Source organism: Perca fluviatilis, chromosome 6, assembly GCF_010015445.1.
Source record: "Perca fluviatilis chromosome 6, GENO_Pfluv_1.0, whole genome shotgun sequence".
NCBI classification, from domain to species: Eukaryota; Metazoa; Chordata; class Actinopteri; order Perciformes; family Percidae; genus Perca; species Perca fluviatilis.
Window position 1 is genome coordinate 43,664,696 of NC_053117.1, and position 25,815 is coordinate 43,690,510.

The following is a 25,815-nucleotide window of genomic DNA, read 5'->3' on the forward strand; positions in this document are numbered from 1 at the left end:
GCATACAACAACCAAAAGAACACTTACGGACGTGCTACTCCAAGGATCCGACATGTATAGAACAGCCGTACAGCAGTATTTCACCATGACACGTGTGGGAACTAAACTCATCCACTAGTTAACAGTAACATCACAAAATGCACTACCCATTTCCGCCACTAGGCAACGCTCTCGCACCAACAATGATGCACAACAGCCTAACAAAACAGGCTCAGAATACTTAAATTCACATTTACATTTCTCGACCAGAACAGCGTCGGTCTTAAACTAGCAAAGACACTTGGGTCGGGCTTCGTGCTGCGCCGGGTGTAAGATAGGACGCAGAGTCTTGAAGTCTTGAAACAAGCTTTTTTGACATCAAAAAATGTCAAAAAAGTGTGTAAAAATGTTATTCTTCCTCGTGTTTCTGGTAAAAGATGGATTTTTTTTTTTTATGAATTTCCACTTGTTCCATCGGCAGATTGTTTATTTCAAGCAAAAAACACTTTGTATTCATTGTTTTTTTAAAGTGACCTTTTTTCCAGTGTAGTTTCATAAAATACAACGAAGATCCATTCTGAATTTTATGAATCGATATTGGATCATTAAAGGTGCACTATGAGTTCCTAAATGATTTCAGCGTGATTTCATTTTAGTCTCAAATGGTAGTCATCTCTCCTTGATCCGCTAGCTGCCTCCCCCCTGAACACACCGTGACAAAGCCCGGTCTCAGCAGACAATAAAAGGGTCGGAAACGTCAAACAAACACTAGAGGCACAGGCTGTACACCAAAATACAACAAACCACGTTCCAACCTATCTTCGACAAGATAGTTGGGGGAGGGGGTGAGGGTTGTTGTCTCCCCCCATAATGTGCATGCACACTAACAGTTTTTCACAGTGTGTTCAGGGGGCAGGCAGCTAGCGGATCAAGGAGAGATGACTACCATTTGATTAGAAAATTAAATTGCACTGAAACCATGCAGGAACTCATAGTGCACCTTTAAAATGATAATCCATTTAAGTAGGAACATGGATAATTTAAAGCCAGCCATAGTCACGATGCTCTGAAAACTAGAGTTCATACATGTCATTCTGCAAGAGTCCATCCCAACAGGTTCACTTACACCTTTTATTAATCTTGTGTTACAGCAACAACAGTCAGATTCTTCTTCTTTAATCAAACACATCAACGCCACTAACTTCAGGTTAAAGTTCCACTAAACATTTTAAAAAGAAATCTGTTATTTATGTAAAAAAAATACAAAATTAAGTACATTAAAACGTTTCCCACCCAACATATTTATTCATCACATTAATTGATTTACTTAATCCTACGAAAGAATTTTAAGAATGTTTAAATACTTTTAAGACCCAGAGGGAACCCTGCAAGACGATGCTAATGTAGCTAACTTCAGCTCTCAACAACAGTCTAGTTAGCAAAGACTTATAAATGGACCTGTGGGAAGTGATAAATGATACCAACGTCAGAACATGTCTGGCTGATACTTACTAATATTCTGATTTAGATTTACTCCACATGAAGCTTACTTAAAATCTGACAGTTTTGTATGACAAACATTTTATGTGAGTAAAACCCAAACAAACTTTTGGTGGGATAAAGAGGAGTTTTATGAATTGATTATTCAAGAATCCTAAAATGATTTAATGTGTTGATTTAAAACTATAAAGTAAATGTTTTTGTGAGAGACGTATAAAAAAGAAATATCTAAATCTGAGCAGTCATTTAGCCAAAAACACTGTATCCTACATTTCCCATAATGCAACTCGATAGTTTCTTTTATCGTCTAAATAGATGACTGGATGGTCAGCCTGTATCTCCTCCTCCTTTATGATTGGCCGACAGCTACAGACACAGCTGCGCTTTGATCGGCCGACTGTGTGGCTGTCTGTGAGCCCTGGTTGGCCAGCTGGGCGTAGAGGCGGGACCTGAGGAATCGTGGGTAGCTGTCGCTCTCCATCAGGCTGAAAATCTGATCCTGGGCAAGCTGGAAGGAGGCGACGTTAACGCCCAGACGCAGGCCCTGATTGGTCGATTCTTTAACAGAAGAGTCCACGTTGACCTGGAGACAGACAGCAGCGGGGTCACATGACATATCAGACAGACAGACAGACAGCCAGCCAGCAAGCAAGACAGACAGACAGACAGACAGATACCTGTCTTGCTGCATTGGTAGAAATGAACTCATCATAGATTTTTGCGGCTCTCGCGGCCATCTTGCTGAGGGGGTGTGTCCTCTTGAATGTCTCCGTAGCCAACCAGAAGTCCAGGTTCTCCTCGCTGAACTCTGACCTCAAGAAGTGCCGGAACACCGCCAGACCATCTGACCAATGGGAAGAGAGCAAGTAGACTGTTCAACCAATAGAGACAGACTGTCATCACACAGGCGGGGGCTTGCTTCTCTAAACACTGTGCACTGTTTGGCTGCATGTTTCCTGTAGTAGTGTTGTAGTATTACAGTATCATTACAGTGGAAAAAAGACTCAAAAGCACTGCAAGCATCTAAAAAAACATATAAAAAAACATAAAAAAAATTGATATAAAAGCATCAAAAAGTGTCTAGTGTTGTAAAACTGTGCAACAAGCTTTGAGGTTTGTTAGTCAATCACACACAGCATGGTGTTCTACGCACCCATTTCTGTTTAAATAACAGTTTTGTCGGGTCTGAATGCACCCCTGGTCCTACAGAGACAAACAGGAAGTGGTTTATCTTACACTGATTGGTCAGCAGAGCCTCCAAACTCTCCGCCCACCTGAGCACCTCCCTCGTGGATGGTCTGAAACACACAAAACAAATGCCTCACCTCAGACACACTGGAACCAGCAGGAACCTGTTGGACCCAGCTGAACTCATCAGTACAACAGTGTTCCTACCTGTTGTTTCTCAGAGCTTTCTCCAAACTGTTACCATGGACACCGGTACTGTTCTTGGATCTCCGTAGAAACAGCAGTCGGCTCCGGACGTCAGCGGCTCTGAAGAGGCGACGATGAAGAGTCAGAGCGACAGGAAGTACAGACAAACAAAAACACAACTTCTGATTCATTGATTGGCTCTGAGGTCTGCACTACGAAGACCTTTCAACGTACCCAGACCTTCTAGTTTATGGCTTCACCACCAGTGACTCTTACCAGTGTATCTCCGTGTGTACTTGGTTCTCAACAATCCCACCAATCAGTCCCAAAACCTCCCAGTTAGAGAGGAAATGATATAAACATGTTCTTTGTAAATCTTTATAATCATTCCCTGATAGAACCGATCAGACCTGCCTTGTTACAACATCTATCACTATTATACTTTCACTTACTATATCACTTACTACTGGCTGTCTGGAGTTTGCACCTTCAGGGTTGAAAGCATTTAATTGGAAGTCCCTTTGGATAAAAGCGTCAGCTAAATGACATGTAATGTAATGTAATATAATGGAAATTTGCAGGTGCTGTAAACATGTGTGCTTAACCCAAATTCATGAACCCAAATATTTCAGCACAGACATATTGTGTTATGTGTTTACTTCCTCCGTGACCTCGGCAGGACCACCAGCCCAGTGTTCAGTTCATCCAATCCAATCCAACTTTATTTGTAAAGCACATTTAAAACAACCAGGTTGACCAAAATGCTGGACATTGACATGATTTAGGACATATTTTAGACACACCAGTCACAAAACAAACATTTAACAAAAATGAAAATGCAGATTACCACTCTCAAGCAGGTTTAAAGGCCAATGAATAAGAGTGAGTTTTAAGTCATGATTTAAAGATGTGAAGGCTGGGGGCCAATCTGACATGCAGAGGCAGAGGCAGGGGCCACGACTGAGAATGCTCCATCTCCCCTATTTTTTAGCCACGTTTTAGGGACAACAAGGAAGAGCTGGTCAGCTGACCTTAACGACCTCAGAGGAGCTGGTCAGCTGACCTTAACGACCTCAGAGGAGCTGGTCAGCTGACATAAATGACCTCAGAGGAGCTGGTCAGCTGACTTTAACGACCTCAGAAGAGCTGGGGTCTCATTTATAAAACTGTGCGTAGGATCCTTACTATAAGTGTACGTAAGCCCAAAATGGCATACGCCGAAAAAAAGTCAGATTTATAAAACCGTGTACGCACACCTGTAAGCAATGTTCCCTTTATAAATCACAGATTGACTACAAGTGTGCGTACGTGGATCAGCCTCTTATCCCGCCCTGTACATGCCCATTTTGAACCATAAATAGTCAATGTAAAGCACCTCGTGAATGCTGATCAGTATGTTAATGACCCTTGCGGTTCATCGAAACATGCCGAATCATGACGACTGGCGGAGAAAAAGCAAAAACCTCTCAGACGCTCGGGAGTTGCTGCCAATTGAATTATAATTTTGGCCTGTTGTCGCACAGTGTATGGAAACCGGATAGACTACCTTTATTAATAAAATCTTCCAGACGTATATGATAAGATTTAACAGAACTATATATTATATCCAAACAAGCCTTAGTGATAAAGTTGAAGATTATATATAATATTTATTTAAAAAAACACTTAGCTGTTTGACATTTCCCTCTGGAAACAGCCGGTTTCAACCAGAGTGGCGAGGACCTGTATTTGGACCGGGATATGGCACGGTTCCGGTGTGTTGCCCTCTCTACTGGACCCAATTCAGTACATAGATCTAAGAGCGCAGCTATATTACTATTAATATTACAGCTATATTAGGGAATTTAAATTGGCATATCAGCCAGTCATCGTCATGGTCCCTGAAGTCTCTTTTTCTCCTGATTCTTCCGGAGTCCTCCTGCAGGGCCAGCAGGGCCATCATGCAGCATTACGCACAGGTTCACCGCAGTATTTATATGTTTACAACAATTTGTGATTGTTAACACCTTGCCAACACAGCATCAACTAGGTATCCCCCACCCAGAGATACAATTTGAAATCGAAATGTAATAGGAAAACACACTTTTCTTCATGCAGGTTTTGTTATGAACAGTATTAAAGTTCGGGCTGATAACGAGGACATTAAGGGTAACGATTGCGCAAGAGCTTAATGGCTGTATTTCCAGACTTTGACATTTGATGATATATGCACAGTTTTAAAGACAGATATTTAGTTATTTACACTGTGTTCTGCAGTTATCTAATGCTAGGGTATTTGATGCTATCCTGTATTCCATGCAGTCGGGCCATCTCCTCCTCCTGCGCTCCGTAGCGGACAATGTGACGGTGAGACAGCCCGATTAAATATTAAGAATGAGTTTTGATTTAAGATTTGAGTTGGAGGTGTTTATGGAACAGTTATCACTCAGTACAAGCACAAATAACACTGCTGGATTTCATCTTCATGGTAATGTAGATGATATATGAGTGACAGAATGTGCGTAAGGCATCAATACTAGAAAATATTACGAGTAATCTTATTCCCATTTACTTTCTGCAGTCTGACTTCAGTTCACCACCTCACCATCTGCGTCGCCAATTCCTATTTTGTCTCCAAAATGTGCGTACGCATGGGTCAGAATTTACGGGAGGACCGCACATTCTCCCGTCAAGTTTGTTTTTTATTATTTTTCAGGTTATGAGGTTATGTTGGACACAGACCTGAATAAGACCTGGGTACCACCATCTTAACTTACACAGCACGAATTTGTAAGCTGGAAATGTTACCACAACTTCCAACGTCTTAACCCTGAAACCCCAAATTACACCTGGAGTTACCTCACTGACCACAAATCCTGCTTCGTAGTGCAGGAGAAGAACTAAATGGCTGGAAGCTCGTACACCAAAGACGTTTTCTCTCTTCCTGGTTTGATAAACAGGTGGGCAACCTACTGCACATGCTCAGTACTGTCTGTGTTTGTGTGTGTGCGTGCGTGCGTGTGTGTGTGTGTTCAGTGTGTGTCTGTGTGTTCAGTGTTTGTGTGTGTGTGTGTATTCAGTGTGTGTGTGTGTGTGTGTGTGTTCAGTGTGTGTGTGTGTGTGTGTGTGTGTGTGTGTGTGTGTGTGTGTGTGTACATACAGACTCTTGGTCTTCTTCCTCAGTCGAAGGTTTCTGAACTCCGTATCCTGAAGGAACAAAACAACTGCCTGTTTATACATGTATGATTTTATGCTTTATGCTGCGACACAAACTGCCCTCTGGGAGAAAAAATAATATTGATTGATTGATTGATTGTCAGACTACGTTACTGGACTCAAATTCTGTTGCTCTGTTGTTGGACTCAACTAGTCTCACTTCTAGACTTTAAATCTCTCTTCTAGACTCTGCTGCTCTACTCTCTCATGTCTTGGTTTTGTCTAGACTCTATTAGACTTTTCTAGTATGTTCTCTGCTTGTCTTTATTTTTTCTACTTCTGCTGGTCTTGTTATTCTCTTCTGGTCTGTCCTGATCAAGGCCTGAAATCCCCATCACCAAACCCACCAGACTCCATGTAAATAATCAGGACTTTTAGCGTGTATAGAGCCAGCATATCTCCACCAGACTCCATGTAAATAATCAGGACTTTTAGCGTGTATAGAGCCAGCATATCTCCACCAGACTCCATGTAAATAATCAGGACTTTAAGCGTGTATAGAGCCAGCGTATTTCCACTAGACTCCATGTAAATAATCAGTACTTTTAGTGTGTATATAGCCAGCATATCTCCACCAGACTCCATGTAAATAATCAGGACTTTTAGCGTGTATAGAGCCAGCATATCTCCACATGTAAATGGGTGAATTAAGAGTTTATTTCAACCAAACCAGAGTGGTGATTGTTGGAACAGTGGAAAGATGAACCAAGACGGCTTTTGAAGTTTTATGAAGTTTCTGTCCACTTTGAATGAAGTGTGTTTAACGATGATAAAAGTAGTGATTATTTACATGGAGTCTGGTGGGTTTGGTGATGGTGATTTCGGGGCTGTTTCATGTTAAACTAAAAGGTCTCTTTCGGTCTCTACCTTTATGCCATTGAGTAGCAGCAGCATGTGGTGCAGAGACCCTCCTTCTCTGGTCAGCTGTTTCCTCAAGGTGTCGACAGAGGGGCGCCGGGAGGCAGGGCCTGCCCCAAGGTCGAGGTCAGAGGTTGCAGGGCGGGTGAGCTGATGGATGGTGCTGTCGGACAGGAAGCGGGGAGACCGAGGTTCCTGCAGCAGAGAACCCTCCGAGAGAGAGCGCCGCAGAGCTGAACGACAAAAAGAACATCAGAATTCATCTTAAAATAACACCTCAACTGCTTTCAACACCTAGCTCACAGTGGTTCAGTTTATAGTTTTATAGTATAGCACTCATTATTTTCAGCTGATGTTTCCAGATCAGTTAAAAGTTAGGGCTTTCAGAATGACCGAGATAACGAGTTAACACAATTTCCTTTCAACAGCACTGAGTTTTTTTTAATCTGTGTGATCTGGGCCTCGAGCCGCTCCGTAGTTTGTGAAATCAGGAAGCGATGCAGCAATGGAGAAAGAACAGGGTCTTTTGAGGACAGGTTCAGTTTCAAAGCCCTTCCAGATGGTTCTCTCCACCAGACTAAAGTTATCTGCATGTAGTGTGGATCTGAACTGAGTTACTACCGGAGTACATCCAGCCTCAGACTCCACTGGAGCTTTAATTACTGGAAACACTGGAAATACATCTCTTTAAACACTGGAAACATATCTCTTTAAACACTGGAAACACTGGAAATACATCTCTTTAAACACTGGAAACACTGGAAATACATCTCTTTAAACACTGGAAACACTGGAAACATATCTCTTTAAACACTGGAAACATATCTCTTTAAACACTGGAAACACTGGAAACATATCTCTTTAAACACTGGAAACACTGGAAATACATCTCTTTAAACACTGGAAACACTGGAAACATATCTCTTTAAACACTGGAAACATAACCGTTTAAAGACTGAAAACACTGGACACATATCTCTTTAAGCACTGGAATCATATCTCTTTAAGCACTGGAATCATATCTCTTTAAAAACTGGACATATATCTCTTTAGACACTGGACACACTGGAAAGGAGAACAGCGAGACGGACGGACCTTCAGGTCTGTAGCTGGAAGAGAACTCCTCCTCCTCTTCGTCTCCATCACTGTCCTCCTCTTCCTCTTCCTTCATGTTGAAGTGGAGGAGAACCCGCCCCCTGACTCCTCCTCCCACGTTCTCTGAGGTTTCCGAGGCGCTCTCCCCCTCCCCCTGCTGCCTCTCCTCCTCTGCTCCTCCACCTCTCTCCTTCCATACCGGACTCCTGATGGGGGGGGAGGGCAGGGGAGGCTGGGGGGGGACGGTCCTGGAAGGAGGGGAGGAGGAGGAGGAGGTGTGAGGGGAGAAGGGAGAGCCGGGGGAGTAAGGAGACAGGGAGGAAGGAGGGAGGAAAGGAGGATCAGAGGAGTAGGGAGAGGAAGGACGATAGAGGAGGTCAGATTGGGCGAGAGAGAGGAGGCCAAAGTCTGAGGGGAGGTCTGAGGGCTGAGGGAGAGGAAGAGTGGAGGAAAAGAGGAGAAAGCGAATAGAGTAGGAAGAGGGGAGGGAGAGAGAGGGAGAAGGGAGGAAGAGGAAAAACAAAAAATAGATAAATACACCAAGAAGAATAAGCCAACGACTAATACATACTTATGCGAGGACTTCAGCGGTGCGAGCACTTCTAATTCGAAAAGGTAAACTCTTCCAGAGATTTGGAGCAGCCAATCAGAAGGCTCGCTCAGCTTTATGTTTTAATGGATCGGCCAACATCAAGGAGCTGAGGAAAGGCCGGGAAAGGCTTTGTTGACATATCGCAACACTTTGTTAATGTCACCTATAAAATGACCTGTTTTCTCATGCGGGACGGGAGAAGACACTAAATCAATGCATCTCCATTATTGTGCGGGTATAAATTCTCAGAGTTTTGCGGGAGTGGGCGGGAGTGTAACACACAGGTTGTGGGCGGTAATGGTCAGAAATTTGGCGGGAGCAGGATGAAGAAAACCGTCCCGCGCAGGTCTGTACTGCCGACCCCATTTCTAATCCTAACAACAACGGTGAAGCAGACAGGAAGCCAGTGGAGCGAGGCTAAGCCTGGGTACAGGGATCAGGACTTGTAGTTTTAGGTATGTGTGCTCTCTTGTTCCTCTGCTCTCTACTTCTTCTTGCTGCCTCTCAGAGATTGTGTGTGTCCGCCCCCTGGTGGTGGGGGGGAGAACACAGCGTCGAGCATTAACATCTCTGTGCATGCTCGTAACAAACGTCTCTTCATTTAGTTTATGGTGGATGGGGGGCGGGGTTTACAGGTGTGTCTCTGTCCTACCTGGTGGTGTCTGGTCTCCGTGGGAACCAGCTGTAGTTGGATGTTGTCATGGAGACAGAGACGGACTCTGACCTTCTGCTCAAAGCTGAATGCCTCCAGACTGAACAGACAACGCCAGCACATCTGAGAGCTCTGCAGGAAGTAGATCTGCAAGGGCTCCGACGACACTGAGACACACACACACACACACACACACACACACACACACACACACACACACACACACACACACAAAGAAAGACACTCTTTAATAATCAAATATTTTACAGACATTTATCGCAAGCTTCTTACTATATCTTAAAACACATTTTATTTCGGAGGGACATTCTTTTAATGTGTTCTAGTTCAGGCTGAAATAAACATTCAACATTAAAAGTTATGTGTCAATATTAAAAGTAACAATAATGAACCAGTAAATGATGTTCATCATGTAATAAGAAGTAGAACCACTAGGGGTCACAACAGGCTGCATCATCTCTCCTCCTTCAGATCCCACAGTGTAAACCAGAGTTCATCTTAATCCAACACGTGCATGTTTAGATGGTGGTAGTCTACCCTGGATGGTTTACACAGTATGGCTCATAATCTAAATCTTATGGAGAAACCTCCCAGATGGTGGTAGTCTACCCTGGATGGTTTACACAGTATGGCTCATAATCTAAATCTTATGGAGAAACCTCCCAGATGGTGGTAGTCTACCCTGGATGGTTTACACCCTATGGCTCATAATCTAAATCTTATGGAGAAACCTCCCAGATGGTGGTGGTCTACCCTGGATGGTTTACACACTATGGATCATAATCTAAATCTTATGGAGAAAATGAACCACACTGGTGACAGTTATAGCCAGAATTAGAAACAGACCAAACAGGAAACAGCATGAGGTTATTATCACAGCTCTGTGTGTATGTGTGTGTTTACCCTCTCGGAGCTGCAGTGTGTTCAGGTACAGTGGACTCTGTAGGACATTGCAGCGTCCTGCTTCGTCTTCTCTGGTGAACAGCAGCAGGTCACTGTAGATCAACACGGTCACCACACACACACACACACACACACACACACACACACACACACACACACACACACACACACACACAGCCTGAATGTCTCTGTGACCTCTGACCTCTGCTAACATCTGTGTTCGTCTCGTCTTCCTCCTGATCTCATCTTCACTTTTACTGGAAACATAAAAAAACGTAAACAGCACATTACCAGAAACTGTGTGTGTGTGTGTGTGTGTGTGTGTGTGTGTGTGTGTGTGTGTGTGTGTGTGTGTGTGTGTGTGTGTGTGTGTGTGTGTGTGTGTGTGTGTGTCTGTGTGTGATCCATTAGTGTGAAACTGATCCTGGTTGAGGTCTCAGCTGCTGCAGACTCTCTGTCTCTAGACTCAAGAGGATCAATATTGTGATCAGGAAGCTTTATGTTTTACCTTTGCAGTATATATATATATATATATATATATATATATATATAGACGTTTCACCTCCCAACAGTAACATGCATCACACTGTAGACATCACACTGTAAACAACATAGAAGCATTTTGAAGCTGAAAGAGCGTAGATACTTTTATGAATGGCACAGCTAGAGCAAGATGGACATGTACAATGCAAGGTGTTATCCACTTAGTGGTTATTTGGCTTACTTTTGGAGTTTTGTTACATAATGTTAAACTTAAAACTCATCTTTATTCCTTAGCTTTTAATCCAGCATGATAGGTGTTGAAATTTGTCTGTTGCACTTTAACTATTTACTGTTTAAATGTCTATGTACAGCACTTTGGTCAACTTGCTTGTTTTTAAATGTGCTTTAGAAATAAAGTTTGATTGATTGATTGATTGAATGTCAGCGCTGTCTACCGAGACGCAGTACTGTAGTAGCAGTATACATGTACTACAGTATGTGTGCGGTATTACCTTTGCAGGCAGCAGGTCGGCCTGGTGGAGAACCATCTCCTCTGACATCAGCAGGGTTCTGTCCGGGCTGCACAGATCTAAAGGCTGAAAACAACAAAACACGTCACAACAGTAACGTGACATCATGACTTCACGTAAACATACACACCCACTTTCTAAAGCCAAGTGGCGTGTTATCTGTATGCATGTTGAGCTATCCTCGTGGATGTATACGCTGTATACAGCGGACGTAAACATACACGCCACTTGGCGTGTTCTCGCGAGAAAGCGACGGTTGAGTTTAGGAAACGTGACACACGGGACCCGATCCTCGGTCTCCTGGGTGAAAGTCCTGTGTCTCCCTACGCAGATTTTCACCCTTTCATACTACTCGCTACGGCGTCAATTCACACGCAATCCCAAGGTAATGTAAGTCAAAGGAGGCCAAACGGCGTTGATAAACACGCCAAAAAGCGAGTATGCGTCTTGATAACACGCCACAAATGGCATATGAATTGCCGTTGTCATACATACGCCACTTCATGACATCAGTCTGACAACAGAAGAAAAGATCTCCTTCCTGTAGTTTCTGCAGAGCTGGCCCGGGGAATAGGCAGTATTATGTAAATGAGTCAAGAAAAAGGAAATAAAATCCAATAAGGTCTAGAAAAAGCAGCAACAGCTGAACTCTTTCCTCGGCTAGGCCACCACATCGGTTAGCTCTGAGTTTTTGTTCTGATGAATAAACAGATTTATAACAACATGAGCTACGCCAGAATATTCAGGTTCAAACCCGACTCCACACAGGAAGTCTAGAGTTCTGAAGTTTGACCTGAACAAAAGGTGGCGGTTCTGTGGATCGGGTTTCTAAGTTCTAAGCGGTTCTGTCCAAAGCCTCACTGCTCAGCCGTACCATGTGACTGGTTTATCAATGAGATAGACCTTTTTAATGACACAAATCCTTATCTGTCTGTCTGTCCGTCTGCCTGCCTGTCCACCTGTCTGTCTGTCTGTGTGTCTGTTTGTCTGACTGTGTCTCTGCCTGTCTGTCTGCCTGTCTGCCTGCCTGCCTGTCTCTCTCACCTGGACGAAGACAGGGAAGATGAGGGTTTTGGGCGCCAGGGTGACGTAGCTTCCATATGACGAGCAGGGCAGGTGTGATTGGACGATGGTGCAGTTCTGGTAGTTGCCATAGTTACTGGGCGGGGCTGATGAGGATGAAGAGGTGGGCGGGGGGCAGCCAGGGAACGGTCGCCGTGACGATTTGGGTGGAGGGTCGTGGAGGAGGTTTGGCCCTCTCCTGGGGTGAGTCTGGTACAGACGCCCTGAAAAGTGACATCATCAGCTTAGAATCGAAACATTTAGAAACACTCAGAACAGACATATACTATAAACACAATAAACTTATATTACTACTCATTACAAGATGTGTCCTTGTAATGGGAAAATTACATTTAAGCCTAATTCCTTATATTTTTATGTTTAATTTGTACTTTACTTCTCTCACAAATGATGAAAGAGTTGATCTCATTTCCCATATGCAGATTTTGATTCTAACTGCTGAGACGTCCAGTCTGGAACATAATGTGAGCACTGTTTGTCTGAACAGATAGGGGCTACAAGGTCACTCTAAAACTATCGTACAGGGAGGAGGAGGTGAGATGGCTCCGAGATGTCTCGTGTTTTTTCTGATTGTCTTCATGTGTATCAGATTCCCTGTAAGAACTGTAGCGTCATAATAATCCAAGTGTGTGTGTGCTGTCACTCTGAAGATGCATATAAGCCTGGTGTTCTGTTCACTCATTTGAGAAACTGACTCCACACTGGGCTGCGGCCTTTTGTGAAATCATGTTGCTCCTATATTTGCAAATATATATTTTTAATATTTGTTTCACTTTACTAAACTCTGAAAATTTTCCCCCCTGCTGCAAAGGAAACTTCCACTACATCCTTTTATCAAAAGTGACAATGAAAGTGTATTTATCTTTAAACCCCCACAGACAGAGTGTGCTGGGTGAGTCTGGAACATGTAGAAACAGTCAGTAGGACTGATGATCAGATGATCAGCAGTCAGTCAATGGGACTGATGATGAGCAGTCAGTCAGTAGGACTGATGATGATCAGCCATTCAGTGGGACTGATGGACAGCAGTCAGTCAGTAGGACTGATAATGATCAGTCAGTCAGTGGGACCGATGATGATCAGTCAGTCAGTGGGACTGATGGACAGCAGTCAGTCAGTGGGACTGATGATGATCAGTCAGTCAGTGGGACCGATGATGATGATCAGTCAGTCAGTGGGACTGATGATGATCAGTCAGTCAGTAGTTGAGACTGATCAGCAGTCAGTCAGTAGGACTGATGATCAGCCAGTCAGTGTGGACTTCTCACCGATGGTTGCGTTCCTGTCGTGGTAAACCGGCTGCAGCAGCTGAAACACACACAGAACATGTGGAAGATGTTTTTATGATTCCTTTAAACACAGTGTTGTGTAATAACTGTTGGGGTACGCCCTTACTGGGTGAGCTAACCCTTACACAACATGTTTAACATAATTCTCAAACATTTTGATGTTCTAGCTGTAAGTTCACATGACAACTGCATTTTGGGGGACTGCAAATGAAAAAAGCATGCAAGTAAAAAGGTAATGGTGGATTACCGAGCCCATATTGTCTCTGAGAAGCGTGTTAACGCTCCTCCTACATGATGTCTATATCCTTGACGTTCCACTTCGAGGACTGCTCCGTTGCTGATGAAAATGTCACCGGATTTCACTCCTTTCAGCCGGATGTCCATCCCCTTCCTCTGTCTCTGTGTCGGGGTTCTAAACTCTGGTGGATTTGTGAGGACTATGGTTAACTGCTCCTCACATCTCTGCAGGGTAAATCCAGACAGCTAGCTAGACTATCTGTCTGTCTGTCTAACTGCTCCTCAGACTAAAACTACTTTTGAACGTCCATGTTCCACCAAAACCAGTTCCTTCCTGAGACTATTTAGCAGAGGCACCGTGGCTCTGTCCGGAGCTTAGCCCCGCCCACGATGATTGTGATTGGTTTAAAGAAATGCCAATAAACCAGAGCACCTATTTCTCCCATCCAGGAATGCTGGGTGGACTAGTTAGCCCCTCCTTTGCACCACTGTGCTGGAGGAGGGTCTGACAAAGCGAGACTACCGCGATCAGTCAAAAAGAAGGGTTTGAGCACAAGCGCACCTGTTTAAGTAAATAGGGGTCACCTAATGCACCCAAAGGGCTATCTAGAATTACCACCTAATGGCCTGGCAGGCGTAGTGCTGCGTTTAAGGTCCATTTCTGTGGATCTTTGTGAACGCAGAAAGTATTCAAAACAATGTCATGTAAATGTAGAACGTAAAGGAAAATGTTTCCGTTTTTAGTGATCCCTTTGTTGTGTAAACGCAGCCTGGATCAGGAAAAATGCTTCCATTAATGTTTGGATCAGTAAAAAGGTTCAGGGTGAGATTGTCAGGGTCAGGTGGATCCAGAGACCTGCAGACCCTGCTGTCAGGACACCATGTGACTGGTACATGTGCAGAACGGCCGCCATCTTAGACAGCTAGCTACGGCTACACCACACAGAGTGTGGGGACTATGAGCCGGCTACAGACAGGGCAAGACGGTGCTTTCAGGACCCGTGGTTGAGTTTAGCCAGAAAAGGTTAGTGCCATTTTGAGATGACAGTTAAGTTTAGGCACCAAAACAACTGGTCAAGTTGAAGAAAAAGATGGAGGAACGAAGGAGTATTTCCTGGGTGAAAGGATCTGATTTTCACACTAGCCGTGGCTAGCTGTCAAAGATGGTGGCCGTGTTGACAGCCGTCCCCTCCTCAGACTCACCTGTCCTCCGGAGTTGACAGGGGACAGGATGATGTAATTGTCTCCTTGTGATGATGTCACACGGGTGAGCGTGGTGGAGTGAGGCGGGTACTCCTCCTCCTCCTCCTCCTCCTCCTCTTCTTCCTGCTCCTCCTTTTTGTCCCTCCACAGAGACCCCAGAGACCCCAAACTGGACCGCACCCCCGAGCCCTGGCCTCGCCGGCGGCCACGTTTACTGTGGGCGGGGGGAGGGAGCAGCTTCCTGCCGGTCGTCTAGGAGACAGAGACGAGACGTTAGACACAGCAGGTGAAAATGGAAAACTATCAACAGCCATGAAAGAAAACAAGTTAGAGATATCAATGAGTGACTGCAGACAGTTCCTGTTGTGTCCAGCAGGGGTCAGACTCACCTGGCTTTCTGTGTGTGTGTGTGTGTGTGTGTGTGTGTGTGTGTGTGTGTGTGTGTGTGTGTGTGTGTGTGTGTGTGTGTGTGTGTGCGTGTAGTAGGCGTCAGACTCACCTGGCTGTGTGTTGGCCGGAGCTCAGGTAAACCTCTCCACACCACTAACACAATCTGAGACAAACAACTCCTACACACACACACACACACACACACACACACACACACACACACACACACACACACACACACACACACACACACACACACACACACACACACACACACACACACACACACACACACACACACGGTCAGCAGGTGGATTGTTATTCCAAATAAAGTCTGTAATAAAATTAAAGTAAACGAAATACTAAATATAAAACAGGTAACGGGAGTTGCCGTGGGTACCTGATGGCGTGGGCGAGGTCGACACACTTCCAGGTTTCTACAGGAAGTCCGTTGAGCTGCAGGACCGAGTCTCCCTGGCGGAGACCAGACTGGTGAGCCGGGCCGCCTGCACATTAATTATAATGTTTCATTATTAGTTTACTGCTAACAGTCCGAGCCTCTGTGTAGAGTCTGATTTCCTTTTGTTGTCGGTATTAAGTGTGCATCATAATAATAAAATAAAATGCAGTTTTCTAAATGCTCATATGTTGTCCAACACCTGTATCGCCCACGTAAAGAACTAACCGCCCCCATAAACTAGAACCCTGGCTGAACCAGCCAAGAGAAGAAACCAGGAAGGGAAATACTGTTCCAAGACTCAGGGAGGCACATTATTTATTATTATTATTATTATTATTATTTATGATAACTGTAGTTTGTGTGGGATTAGTTGGTGTTACTGGTGTTTAAGTGTCTTACCAGGGTCGACAGCCTGGACTCGGACTGGACAGTCGGAGCAGATCGTGAATCCAAATCCATCGTTTCCTCGAACAATGCTCACCTGGAGACAGACTCACTGTCAGCTCAATAGATATACACATGTACATGCACACATACATACAGTACATACATACATACTTTATGAAATTGCAATATACCTTTGGGATTTTTTTATGTATTGTGTCGTGCTTTCTTTTAATTAGACCATGGGTCTATTGTTACTAACCAGACATGTGGAGATGAACTCTGCAGTGGGAAACTGAGGCCCTGTTTACACAAATACACTCGCGGGTGAAAACATGAAAAGATTTGATCAGATGTGCTTTTTGTTTAGACGGTGACGGTGTTTTTGGGGCTTAAAAATGCAAAAAAAGTGAAACCACTATGTAACAAAATAATATCTCTCTTTTAAAATAAATAAATAATATAAAATAATTTTCTAAATATGACCTCTTCTGTGTTAGAAAATCCAGCTTCAACAAAATATCTCTTAATACCTTTTCAATGTAATAAGTTAAATAATTTTGCCAATATAATTTATTTTCATGAATTTATAAACCCCCCCGGACGCCCCGGACAGTAGGTAAAAAGTGGACATGTCCGGGCAAAAGAGGACGTTTGGTCACCCTAGTGTGTGTCTGTGTGTGTGTTCGGTGTGTGTGTGTGTCAGTGTGTGTGTGTGTGTGTGTGTGTGCCGCGTGTGTGTGTGTGCAGTGTGTGTGTGTGCAGCGTGTGTGTGTGCAGCGTTTGGAGCAATACCTCCACCTCCTCTTCTGTCCAGACTAAATGGTCAGTTTTTGTTGTTGGCTTGGTGTTACCAGGGAGAGAAGTAGGAGGAAGATTCTACGCAGGTGCATGAACTTGGTGGTGTTGTGTGGCAGAGCTTCACACCACCACCTAGCCGCCTGGCGTGCATACTACATCACATTTCACACACTTTTGTGTCACCATATGCACGCACATTTCCCCCCCAAAACGCTCGTCTAAACACGAAATAAAAAGGGAGAACGCAACGCCACTTTTGTGTTTTCTCTTCAGATCGTTTCCGTCTAAACAGAGCCTGATTCAACACTTCACTTCCATTTCATCAGAGTAGTTAAAGATTTATCTTCATGAAGGTGAAGTTCTTACTGTTGAGATCATCAGGAAAGTTCCAACGCTTTAAATACCGTGTTGTACATCACAGGCGTCAAACTCGAGGCCCACGGGCCAGATATTAGTTCATGTTCACGATAAGCTTTGGCCCACCAAACCAAGAAGACAGGAAACGGTTTTCAAACTATGATTAACAGAATCTGAGAAGCAGAGTTTTCATATTCAGGCTGTGAAAGCGGTTGCTAGGAGTCAGCTTTTAAAAATGTAAGCCTTGTTTTTGCTCAATTTGAGAAACTCGATGATGACTAAGGAACTTTTTTAGGCTTTATGGAAGTGAGAAGACTATATGAGACATGCAGTAATACAGTCAAAGTTCTATTAAATAAAAGCATATTAATAAACTCCTGTCTGTTGTCCAGTGTGACCACTGCTGTATGTAACGTTAGTTAAACTAAACTGTCCCGTTGCATTGTGGGTTCATAGCGGTTGAGTTTGACCCCCCTACTGTACATTGTCTCAGGTGTTTTTGGCTTCTGATAAGTCTGAAATAAAGTTCCTGTAGTCCTTCTGTCTGCTTAGCGGTGTTGACAGAGCCGGGATCTTTCTGTCGGATCCAGACCGGAGGTTTGTCTGGGTCCTGGTCTCTGAGCGGTTACCATGGCTACCAGGACTGTGTACACAGAGAGCGAGAGGAGGAAAGGTCGCCTCCTCCTGAGAGTTTTCTCTCCACAAAGGAAGGTAAATGTTCAGACTGACAGGCCGAGATTAAAACCCTGCAGCGTCCGAGGAGCGGCCCGGTTCACATGTCAGCAGACGATGAATGGAAAACACCTTCCATAGAGTGACATCACTGTGACATCATCATAACAACCCTCCGAGGATATGGGTGGTTTGTCCCCCCCCCCCCTCTAATACAAGAACTCTGCAGAGGCTTCATTAGATGGTGGAGTTTCAGAGCAGCAGAACAGACATTGTGGTAGGGCGAGAGGGAGAAATTCAGATATCACGATATATTCTTGACCAAATACCTCGATATCGATATTGCGGCGATATTCTAGGGTTGACAATTGGTGCTTTAACAAAATATCTTCACATTTGAGATAAATAATCATCAGTACTGTGCACATAATGTCTAAGTGGGGAAAAGGCAAATAGAACAGCTAGACCAGTCTGGTAGGGTAAGAACAGTCATCACTATACTGTGACCCAGCCTTCAAAACCAGTAGAAGACAACACTTATGTCATATCACGATATTACCCTATCCAAAATCTAAGACGATATTTAGTCTCATATCACGCAACCCGTTCTCCTTCCGAACTCGTAAAATAAGTACCTTTGGTCAGTGGCCTTCAGCGTCTGATGTGACGAAAAAGGCACCCTTCGGCATATTTGTGTAACGTACTGGGAAGAGCCGCAGTTAGATGAGATTTAGCGAGTGGTATGTAAGGGGAAATTGCTGTGGGTTCGCGTCCCGCGTGTGGCGTTTTGTTTCCCCGTCTCCGGCGTGTGTCTCCCGGCTTTTGAGGTGTCCTTTCCCCGTTGTTTTTCTCCTAAACCCAACCTCCGCGATTCTGTTATTGTCGCGCTTCACCCGCGGCTAGGGTGACCAGATGAGAATGGGTCAAATTCGGGACGAGACGGTGTTTTTTTTTTTTTATTGATGTTTTTAATGTTCTATCAGACTATAACTACATGAGAGTCAAAAAAACAAACATATACCATTAAAAAAACCTAGGTTTGATTAAAGTTGAATGATAAACAAGATGAAGAATTGTTTTTTGGAAAGCGTGGCTATACGTGGCTATATGTAGTTTGCTGCTAGCATGCAGCCTGACGTCGGACTCCCCCCCGTAAAACTGCAGTAATCCAGGGGTATTTCCCTACCCAGTCCTCCCGGTAAATGCAGAGACGTTTTTGCTTTTTAGCTGCGTGTTGATCTCGATTGGGTCCTGGGACACCAGCCTGAGCCTCCATTTCAAAAATTAATGAATGAAAATTTGCGTTGCAACTTGCAGCCAATGAGCTGGCTGCAGGACGACTCAATCGCCATGAACAGTTTATAATGTTCTATCAGACTATAGACCCTTTGCACGTGACGTCACACTCTACTCCCGCGAATTATGAACGCCATGACGGACGGCGGAAGAGCTATTCTGTAGACGGACGGCAAGTCAAACGAGAACGTGTTCGCTGCTTATATACTGTGTATGGTTCGCTGTTCTTGTTCTCACGAGTCACATACACAATCTGCAGAGTAATCCTCACCAACACAAGCATGTGTATGTATTGCCTTTCTGTTTTAAATGACTGATAAATAATAATAATAATAATAATAATAATAATAATAATAATAATAAAACTTCCTCACCCAGCTAGCTGCTGTGCTAACCAGCTGTTCCTGCTAACAGGTCCCACATAACTATCATCGGTTATTCACTGACCTACATATCCTAAAAAGTAAGCCGTTCCCTTGATCATTTAACTTAACACGCATACAAAAAATATTGGTTAAATTAAAGATGACATGGCACGGAAACTAGCTTCAAAAAGGCCAAACAACTGAATTAAATGCGGGTCTGCGGAGCTCCTACCCCGGTTAGCCGACCAGCTAGCGAAATATCCACCGGTCACCACCGAATATAATCACAGATTAGACGATGGCTAGATGTTACATTATGTGTGGTTAAAACTAATCATAGACACTCCGTGATTTACTGCATGGATTAACGTGTAATGAATTATTTCCCAGAGCTGGGATGCGTTCAGGCATCCATTAGAGAGTTGCATCGGCTCAGCCAGTGAACAACGGTGCGTGCCTGTAGCTAGCTTGCCCTGCTAGCTGATAGCTGTTAGCTGCTAGCTGCCGTCCTGTGAGTGTATTCAGACAGGCTTCTGTGATAATCATCCCAATAACAATCCACGGTGGTGTGGCTATGTCCTCCAGAGGACAGGTCATGTCACGTCTTGAAGTGTATTCCCCCCTAAAAAAAAACAACAGTAGTGCGGTAGTAGCTGCTAGCTGCTAGTTGTAGCAGGAAAAGGTAAACAGTATTGTGCCGATCGGAGCGTAGTGTGTGAAGAGCAGATTTGTTTACAAGGGAAGAAGCTTGGAGTAATGTAACTATGGAGAATATAGTAGATATACAACACAGGGAAGAGCCTTTTGACTTATATGGTCGTCCTTATTTATTCGAATCCGAGTATACAGATGAAGAACTAGCCTCAAGAGTTGGAAAGAACGAGACAGACAGAGGGGCAACAGGCAGATGAACTTGCTGCTCCAACCCCTTTTTTTTTTTCTTTTTTTCTCTGGAAGACATAGCTAGCCACACCACCACCGCTCCATGGACTGTTATTGGGATGATTATCACAGAAGCCTGGCTGACTACACTCACCGGACGGCAGCTAACGGCTAACGGCTAGCGGGGCAAGCTAGCTACCGGCAGGATCGAGACAGGGACCAGGGTAGGTGAATTTAAACAATGTCTGAAGAAGCCATAAAGAAGAAGATAGTATTATTATTACATTTTATTTAGTGTTATTTATTTGAAACTAATGAAACTTTCCGCTCGTCTACTACACTATTTAGCTTGTGCTTCCGGTGATTCTGCCGTCCGTCATGGCGTCGTCACATGGTCGTGGTCACGTGTTTGCAAAGGGTCTATAACTACTCCAGAGTCTGCTCTTGAGACTTTGCTCTAATTTTCGGGACAATTAGGGCAGGATTCTGGATTCGGGACAACTGCTTGGATTTCGGGACTGTCCCGAATATTTCGGGACGTCTGGTCACCCTACCCGCGGCCGTCTCCCGGCGTGCGAGGCTTCCTCCCCGGCTTGCTGGAGGCGCTTTATAGAATCGCTTTTTTCTTTCCTCCCGCGTGTCACAGAACCGTACGCCCACCCACGACCCTTTCCTAAACTAACCGTTAGAGAGTAGAGCTACAGATCCTATAGGACCTGATGATAGACAGATATCATATATCTTTAGAGAGTAGAGCTACAGATCCTATAGGACCTGATGATATACAGATATCATATATCTTTAGAGAGTAGAGCTACAGATCCTATAGGACCTGATGATAGACAGATATCATATATCTTTAGAGAGTAGAGCTACAGATCCTATAGGACCTGATGATAGACAGATATCATATATCTTTAGAGAGTAGAGCTACAGATCCTATAGGACCTGATGATATACAGATATCATATATCTTTAGAGAGTAGAGCTACAGATCCTATAGGACCTGATGATAGACAGATATCATATATCTTTAGAGAGTAGAGCTACAGATCCTATAGGACCTGATGATATACAGATATCATATATCTTTAGAGAGTAGAGCTACAGATCCTATAGGACCTGATGATATACAGATATCATATATCTTTAGAGAGTAGAGCTACAGATCCTATAGGACCTGATGATAGACAGATATCATATATCTTTAGAGAGTAGAGCTACAGATCCTATAGGACCTGATGATAAACAGATATCATATATCTTTAGAGAGTAGAGCTACAGATCCTATAGGACCTGATGATAGACAGATATCATATATCTTTAGAGAGTAGAGCTACAGATCCTATAGGACCTGATGATAGACAGATATCATATATCTTTAGAGAGTAGAGCTACAGATCCTATAGGGGCCTTATGATAGAAATATATCATATCTTTAGAGAGTAGAGCTACAGATCCTATAGGTCCTGATGATAGACAGATATATATCTTTAGAGAGTAGAGCTACAGATCCTATAGGACCTGATGATAGACAGATATCATATATCTTTAGAGTAGAGTTACAGATCCTATAGGACCTGATGATAGACAGATATCATATATCTTTAGAGAGTAGAGCTACAGATCCTATAGGGGCCTTATGATAGAAATATATCATATCTTTAGAGAGTAGAGCTACAGATCCTATAGGTCTGATGATATATATCATATATCTTTAGAGAGTAGAGGTAGAGATCCTATAGGTCCTGATGATAGACAGATATATATTTTTAGAGAGTAAAGCTACAGCCTACAGCCCCCCCCTCCTCCCCCGCGCTGTGACAGCAGGAAGCAGCCTTCCTCCTGCTGCCATCACATCACATTAATAAACTTCCCTTCAAACACATGGATCAGCGATCTCCTCTCTGAACGGTCTTCACAAAGCTTCGGTCACTTAATTTCATGTTTTTCACGACATCAACATTGCAAAAGCAAAGAAACAGCATCAAATTGTTCTGACAAAGAACCAAAAACATCGACCAACGCGACAAAAGCATATAAAAAGAAATACACAAACAACTAACACCGAGTAACTCTGTCCTGTCAGATGCAGTTTTTCAGTGAAATCATCCAGTTTTAATATGTGTGAATTATTGATCGACCTGACAGACAGACACACACACACACACACACACACACACACACACACGTGACATCACTCTGTGCAGCCAAGGCTTGTTTCCTGCTGTTTGTAGTTGAACATCCTGTTGCACTAGACCTCCATTGAGAAAATCACTCTACTTAAATCACAAACTCTACTGAACTCTGTTATTTTTGTTATTTCTTTGTGATCTTTTATTCTGCTCTGTAAAGCCACTCGGATTTCTAAAAAAATCACTTCATAAACATGAAACATGATCAGACCCAAACACAATCTGACTCTGAATCTAGCCGACTGGTTTCTGGCTATAAGCTGGAGATGTGTTAACATTCAGAGTTTATTTCTCTCGTTTTTATTTGTTTAAAGTCTGCTTCAACTGAAAATCTGCAGAAAATTCTGTGGAAAATGGTTATATTTACATATATGATATATATTATTTTTTATTATTATTATATTATTGTTATTTTTTGCTTTTGTAAAGCGACTTTGAGTAAAACCACAGTGTAGATTTAATGTATTATTATTATTATTATTATTATTATTTTGAACCCTGCTGAACTGTTTCTCAGATGAAGGAATTGTTGAAACTCTTGAAGCAGAGTTTGAGGCAGCGAGGAGACTAACTGTCCTATTCACAGGTACATGAACAAGTTCTCACTTTAATATTCCATCTACTTTAATACATATTAAATTAGATTTAATATCAAAAACACTGAAACTTGACATAGTCCTCTCTGCTGTCCTGTATCTTTCCTACTCTTAGATACATCTCACCTCACTCAGTCTGTCAATCATTCTGAGTCTGTAATAATGTTAATAGTGTTTTAATCTGCTGTGTATGTGCCGACTGCCCCCGCCCCGTTTGTTGGAAGCCACTGACCTACGTGTCGTGTCATATGTGGCTGCACTTTGAGTCAATACACCCTAACTTTCCTCTCCTGAGATCGTTTCTAGCTTCATTTGAACTTCACAAGTCTTGGTTATGAACAGATGAATGAATATGATGAGTAATTTCAGACCTGCGGCAGGTTCTGTTCGATGCAGGCTCGACACAGACGGTGGATCGTGTGCATGGCGGCAGAGCGGGTCGTGGGTTCAAATCCTGCAGCTCCCCCTGTCCATCTGATCAGAACCCCAGACCAGAACCATGAGCCTGATCCAGACCACAGAGAATCTAAGTCTCACCCAGACCCAGAAATCAGGATTTATAGACAGAACCAGGGTTAATCCAGTCCAGAGTAGAGACAGAACCAGGGATAATCCAGTCCAGAGTAGAGACAGAACCAGGGCTAACCCAGTCCAGAGTAGAGACAGAACCAGGGCTAATCTAGTCCAGAGTAGAGACAGAACCAAATCTAGCCAAGTTTTAAAGAGACAGATCCAAACCCCACACAATCAGAGTCATTTCAAATCCAGATTTCAGAGACGAAGAATCCGGACTAATCCAAATCCAGACTTTAAAAACCAGGTCCAAACATGAAGTCCAGACTTACAGCAGAACCAGAACCAGGTCTGACAGCTGTGAGTTTCAGCAGAATACTGGATGTTAGACAGCAGACAGTGTGTGTGTTTTTTTCAGGAAGTGTGCGTCTTATCGCAGGGATACATGCAGCGTTTGTGTGTTTCCTGCTATTCTTCTGACTGTTGGTTCCGACACACACACACACACACACACACACACACACACACACACACACACACACACACACACACACACACACACACACACACACACACACACACACACACACACACACACACACACACACACACACACACACACCCTTGTGTAAACGCTGTTATTCTGTTATTCAGGATCTGTTTTCTACTCTGGACTCTCTGACAGTCTGCAGTTCTGGTTCTTTACTGGCCGTCTGTGGCTCAGGTGGAAGAGCAGTCATCTACCTATCAGAAGGTTGGGGGTTTGATCCCTGGCCCTGCAGTCCCATGTCCAAGTGTCCTTGAGCAAGACACTGAACTCCAAATAGCTCCCGATACTGCCCCATTGGTGTGGGAATGTTAACTGGAAGTCGCTTTGGATAAAATGAGTCTGTTTACTCTCACTTTTAATCCACAGTTTACAGCTTCAGCTTACACTTTCAGGTTACACAGCCACACTCACAGTCTACCCATAGCCTGGAATACTGTCCCAGAAAATGCCCCCTCTTCCCAATGAGCTCCCTACTTACAAGGAGCCACAGTCTCCAGTGAATGTCTCTATATTGAGGGTCACCACACAGTACTATTATAATTATATTAGGGCTGTCATCCACTAACAAATTTAATCTTCATTAATTGCATGATTTTCCAGAGTTAACTTGAGATTAATCACACTTTTCTTATCTGTTGTAAACATACTTTAAAAAGTGATATGTTTGTTATTTCCCAGCTGGATTGAAAAGCTTCTGGTTGGCCTACAGTTGCACAAGGGCCTTGTTGTATGTGCTTCTAAACAAAAACAAGTAAATCTCTGCACTGTATTGATCTGGAGATATTAAATATGACATAAGGTGGGGCTGCTGGCATCCTATATGATGCCAGCGACAGATTGGATGTGCATTGGGGGTGCAAAATGGACGGTAACTATGTTACTGTTGGTTTTAGTGGTGTCCGTGTGTTTGACACTAAAATCTGTTCCTGTATTTCTATCAATGTGAGGAAACATGTGTCTGAAGGTTCAGGTTCAGGGTTGGGTTCAGTCAGTTGGCTTTAGGGAATAAGGTGATGTCAGTATAGAAACACAAACGTGTGTGCATGTGAGTGAGTGAGTGAGTGAGTGAGTGAGTGTGGTATGTATAGTGTGTGAAGAGCAGAAGAAGATTCGTTCTATAATTCATCCCATGTGAATATTTGATGAGGCTTTAAAGAAAAAAACACACACAACCAAGTGAGTGTTTGTGAACATTACATCTCTGTTCTGATTGGTTGTCGAACCCCGTTACCATGGGCCCAGCTCTTACATCCTCTGCTAAGAGCTTTTTTAATGTAAAAAAACAAAACAAAAAAAACGTTTTTGTTGAACAGAAGGCCAAAGTTGACTGGGATTACTGCTGACTGACCTTAGATGGAGTAAT

The 25,815-nt window shown here is 43.5% G+C and overlaps 1 protein-coding gene across 2 annotated transcripts in view; it reads right to left on the reverse strand.

Moving 5' to 3' along the window:
* Positions 1–1,091: 1,091 nt before the first annotated feature.
* The window catches only part of LOC120560198 (regulator of G-protein signaling 3-like), a 43,475-nt gene continuing 18,751 nt past the window's right edge, over positions 1,092–25,815 (reverse strand). For both annotated transcript variants that reach the window (XM_039802457.1, XM_039802456.1), the window contains exons 12-27: positions 16,241–16,322; positions 15,782–15,887; positions 15,491–15,560; positions 14,992–15,243; positions 13,531–13,570; positions 12,224–12,465; positions 11,162–11,245; positions 10,167–10,278; positions 9,246–9,412; positions 8,002–8,428; positions 6,916–7,139; positions 5,993–6,039; positions 2,875–2,973; positions 2,716–2,777; positions 2,157–2,323; positions 1,092–2,062 (exon numbers count right to left, since the gene is read on the reverse strand). In XM_039802457.1, the coding sequence (XP_039658391.1) occupies positions 1,829–2,062; positions 2,157–2,323; positions 2,716–2,777; positions 2,875–2,973; positions 5,993–6,039; positions 6,916–7,139; positions 8,002–8,428; positions 9,246–9,412; positions 10,167–10,278; positions 11,162–11,245; positions 12,224–12,465; positions 13,531–13,570; positions 14,992–15,243; positions 15,491–15,560; positions 15,782–15,887; positions 16,241–16,322 (2,415 nt within the window). In that variant the 3' untranslated portion in view covers positions 1,092–1,828. The remainder of the gene's footprint in view (positions 2,063–2,156; positions 2,324–2,715; positions 2,778–2,874; positions 2,974–5,992; positions 6,040–6,915; positions 7,140–8,001; positions 8,429–9,245; positions 9,413–10,166; positions 10,279–11,161; positions 11,246–12,223; positions 12,466–13,530; positions 13,571–14,991; positions 15,244–15,490; positions 15,561–15,781; positions 15,888–16,240; positions 16,323–25,815) is intronic.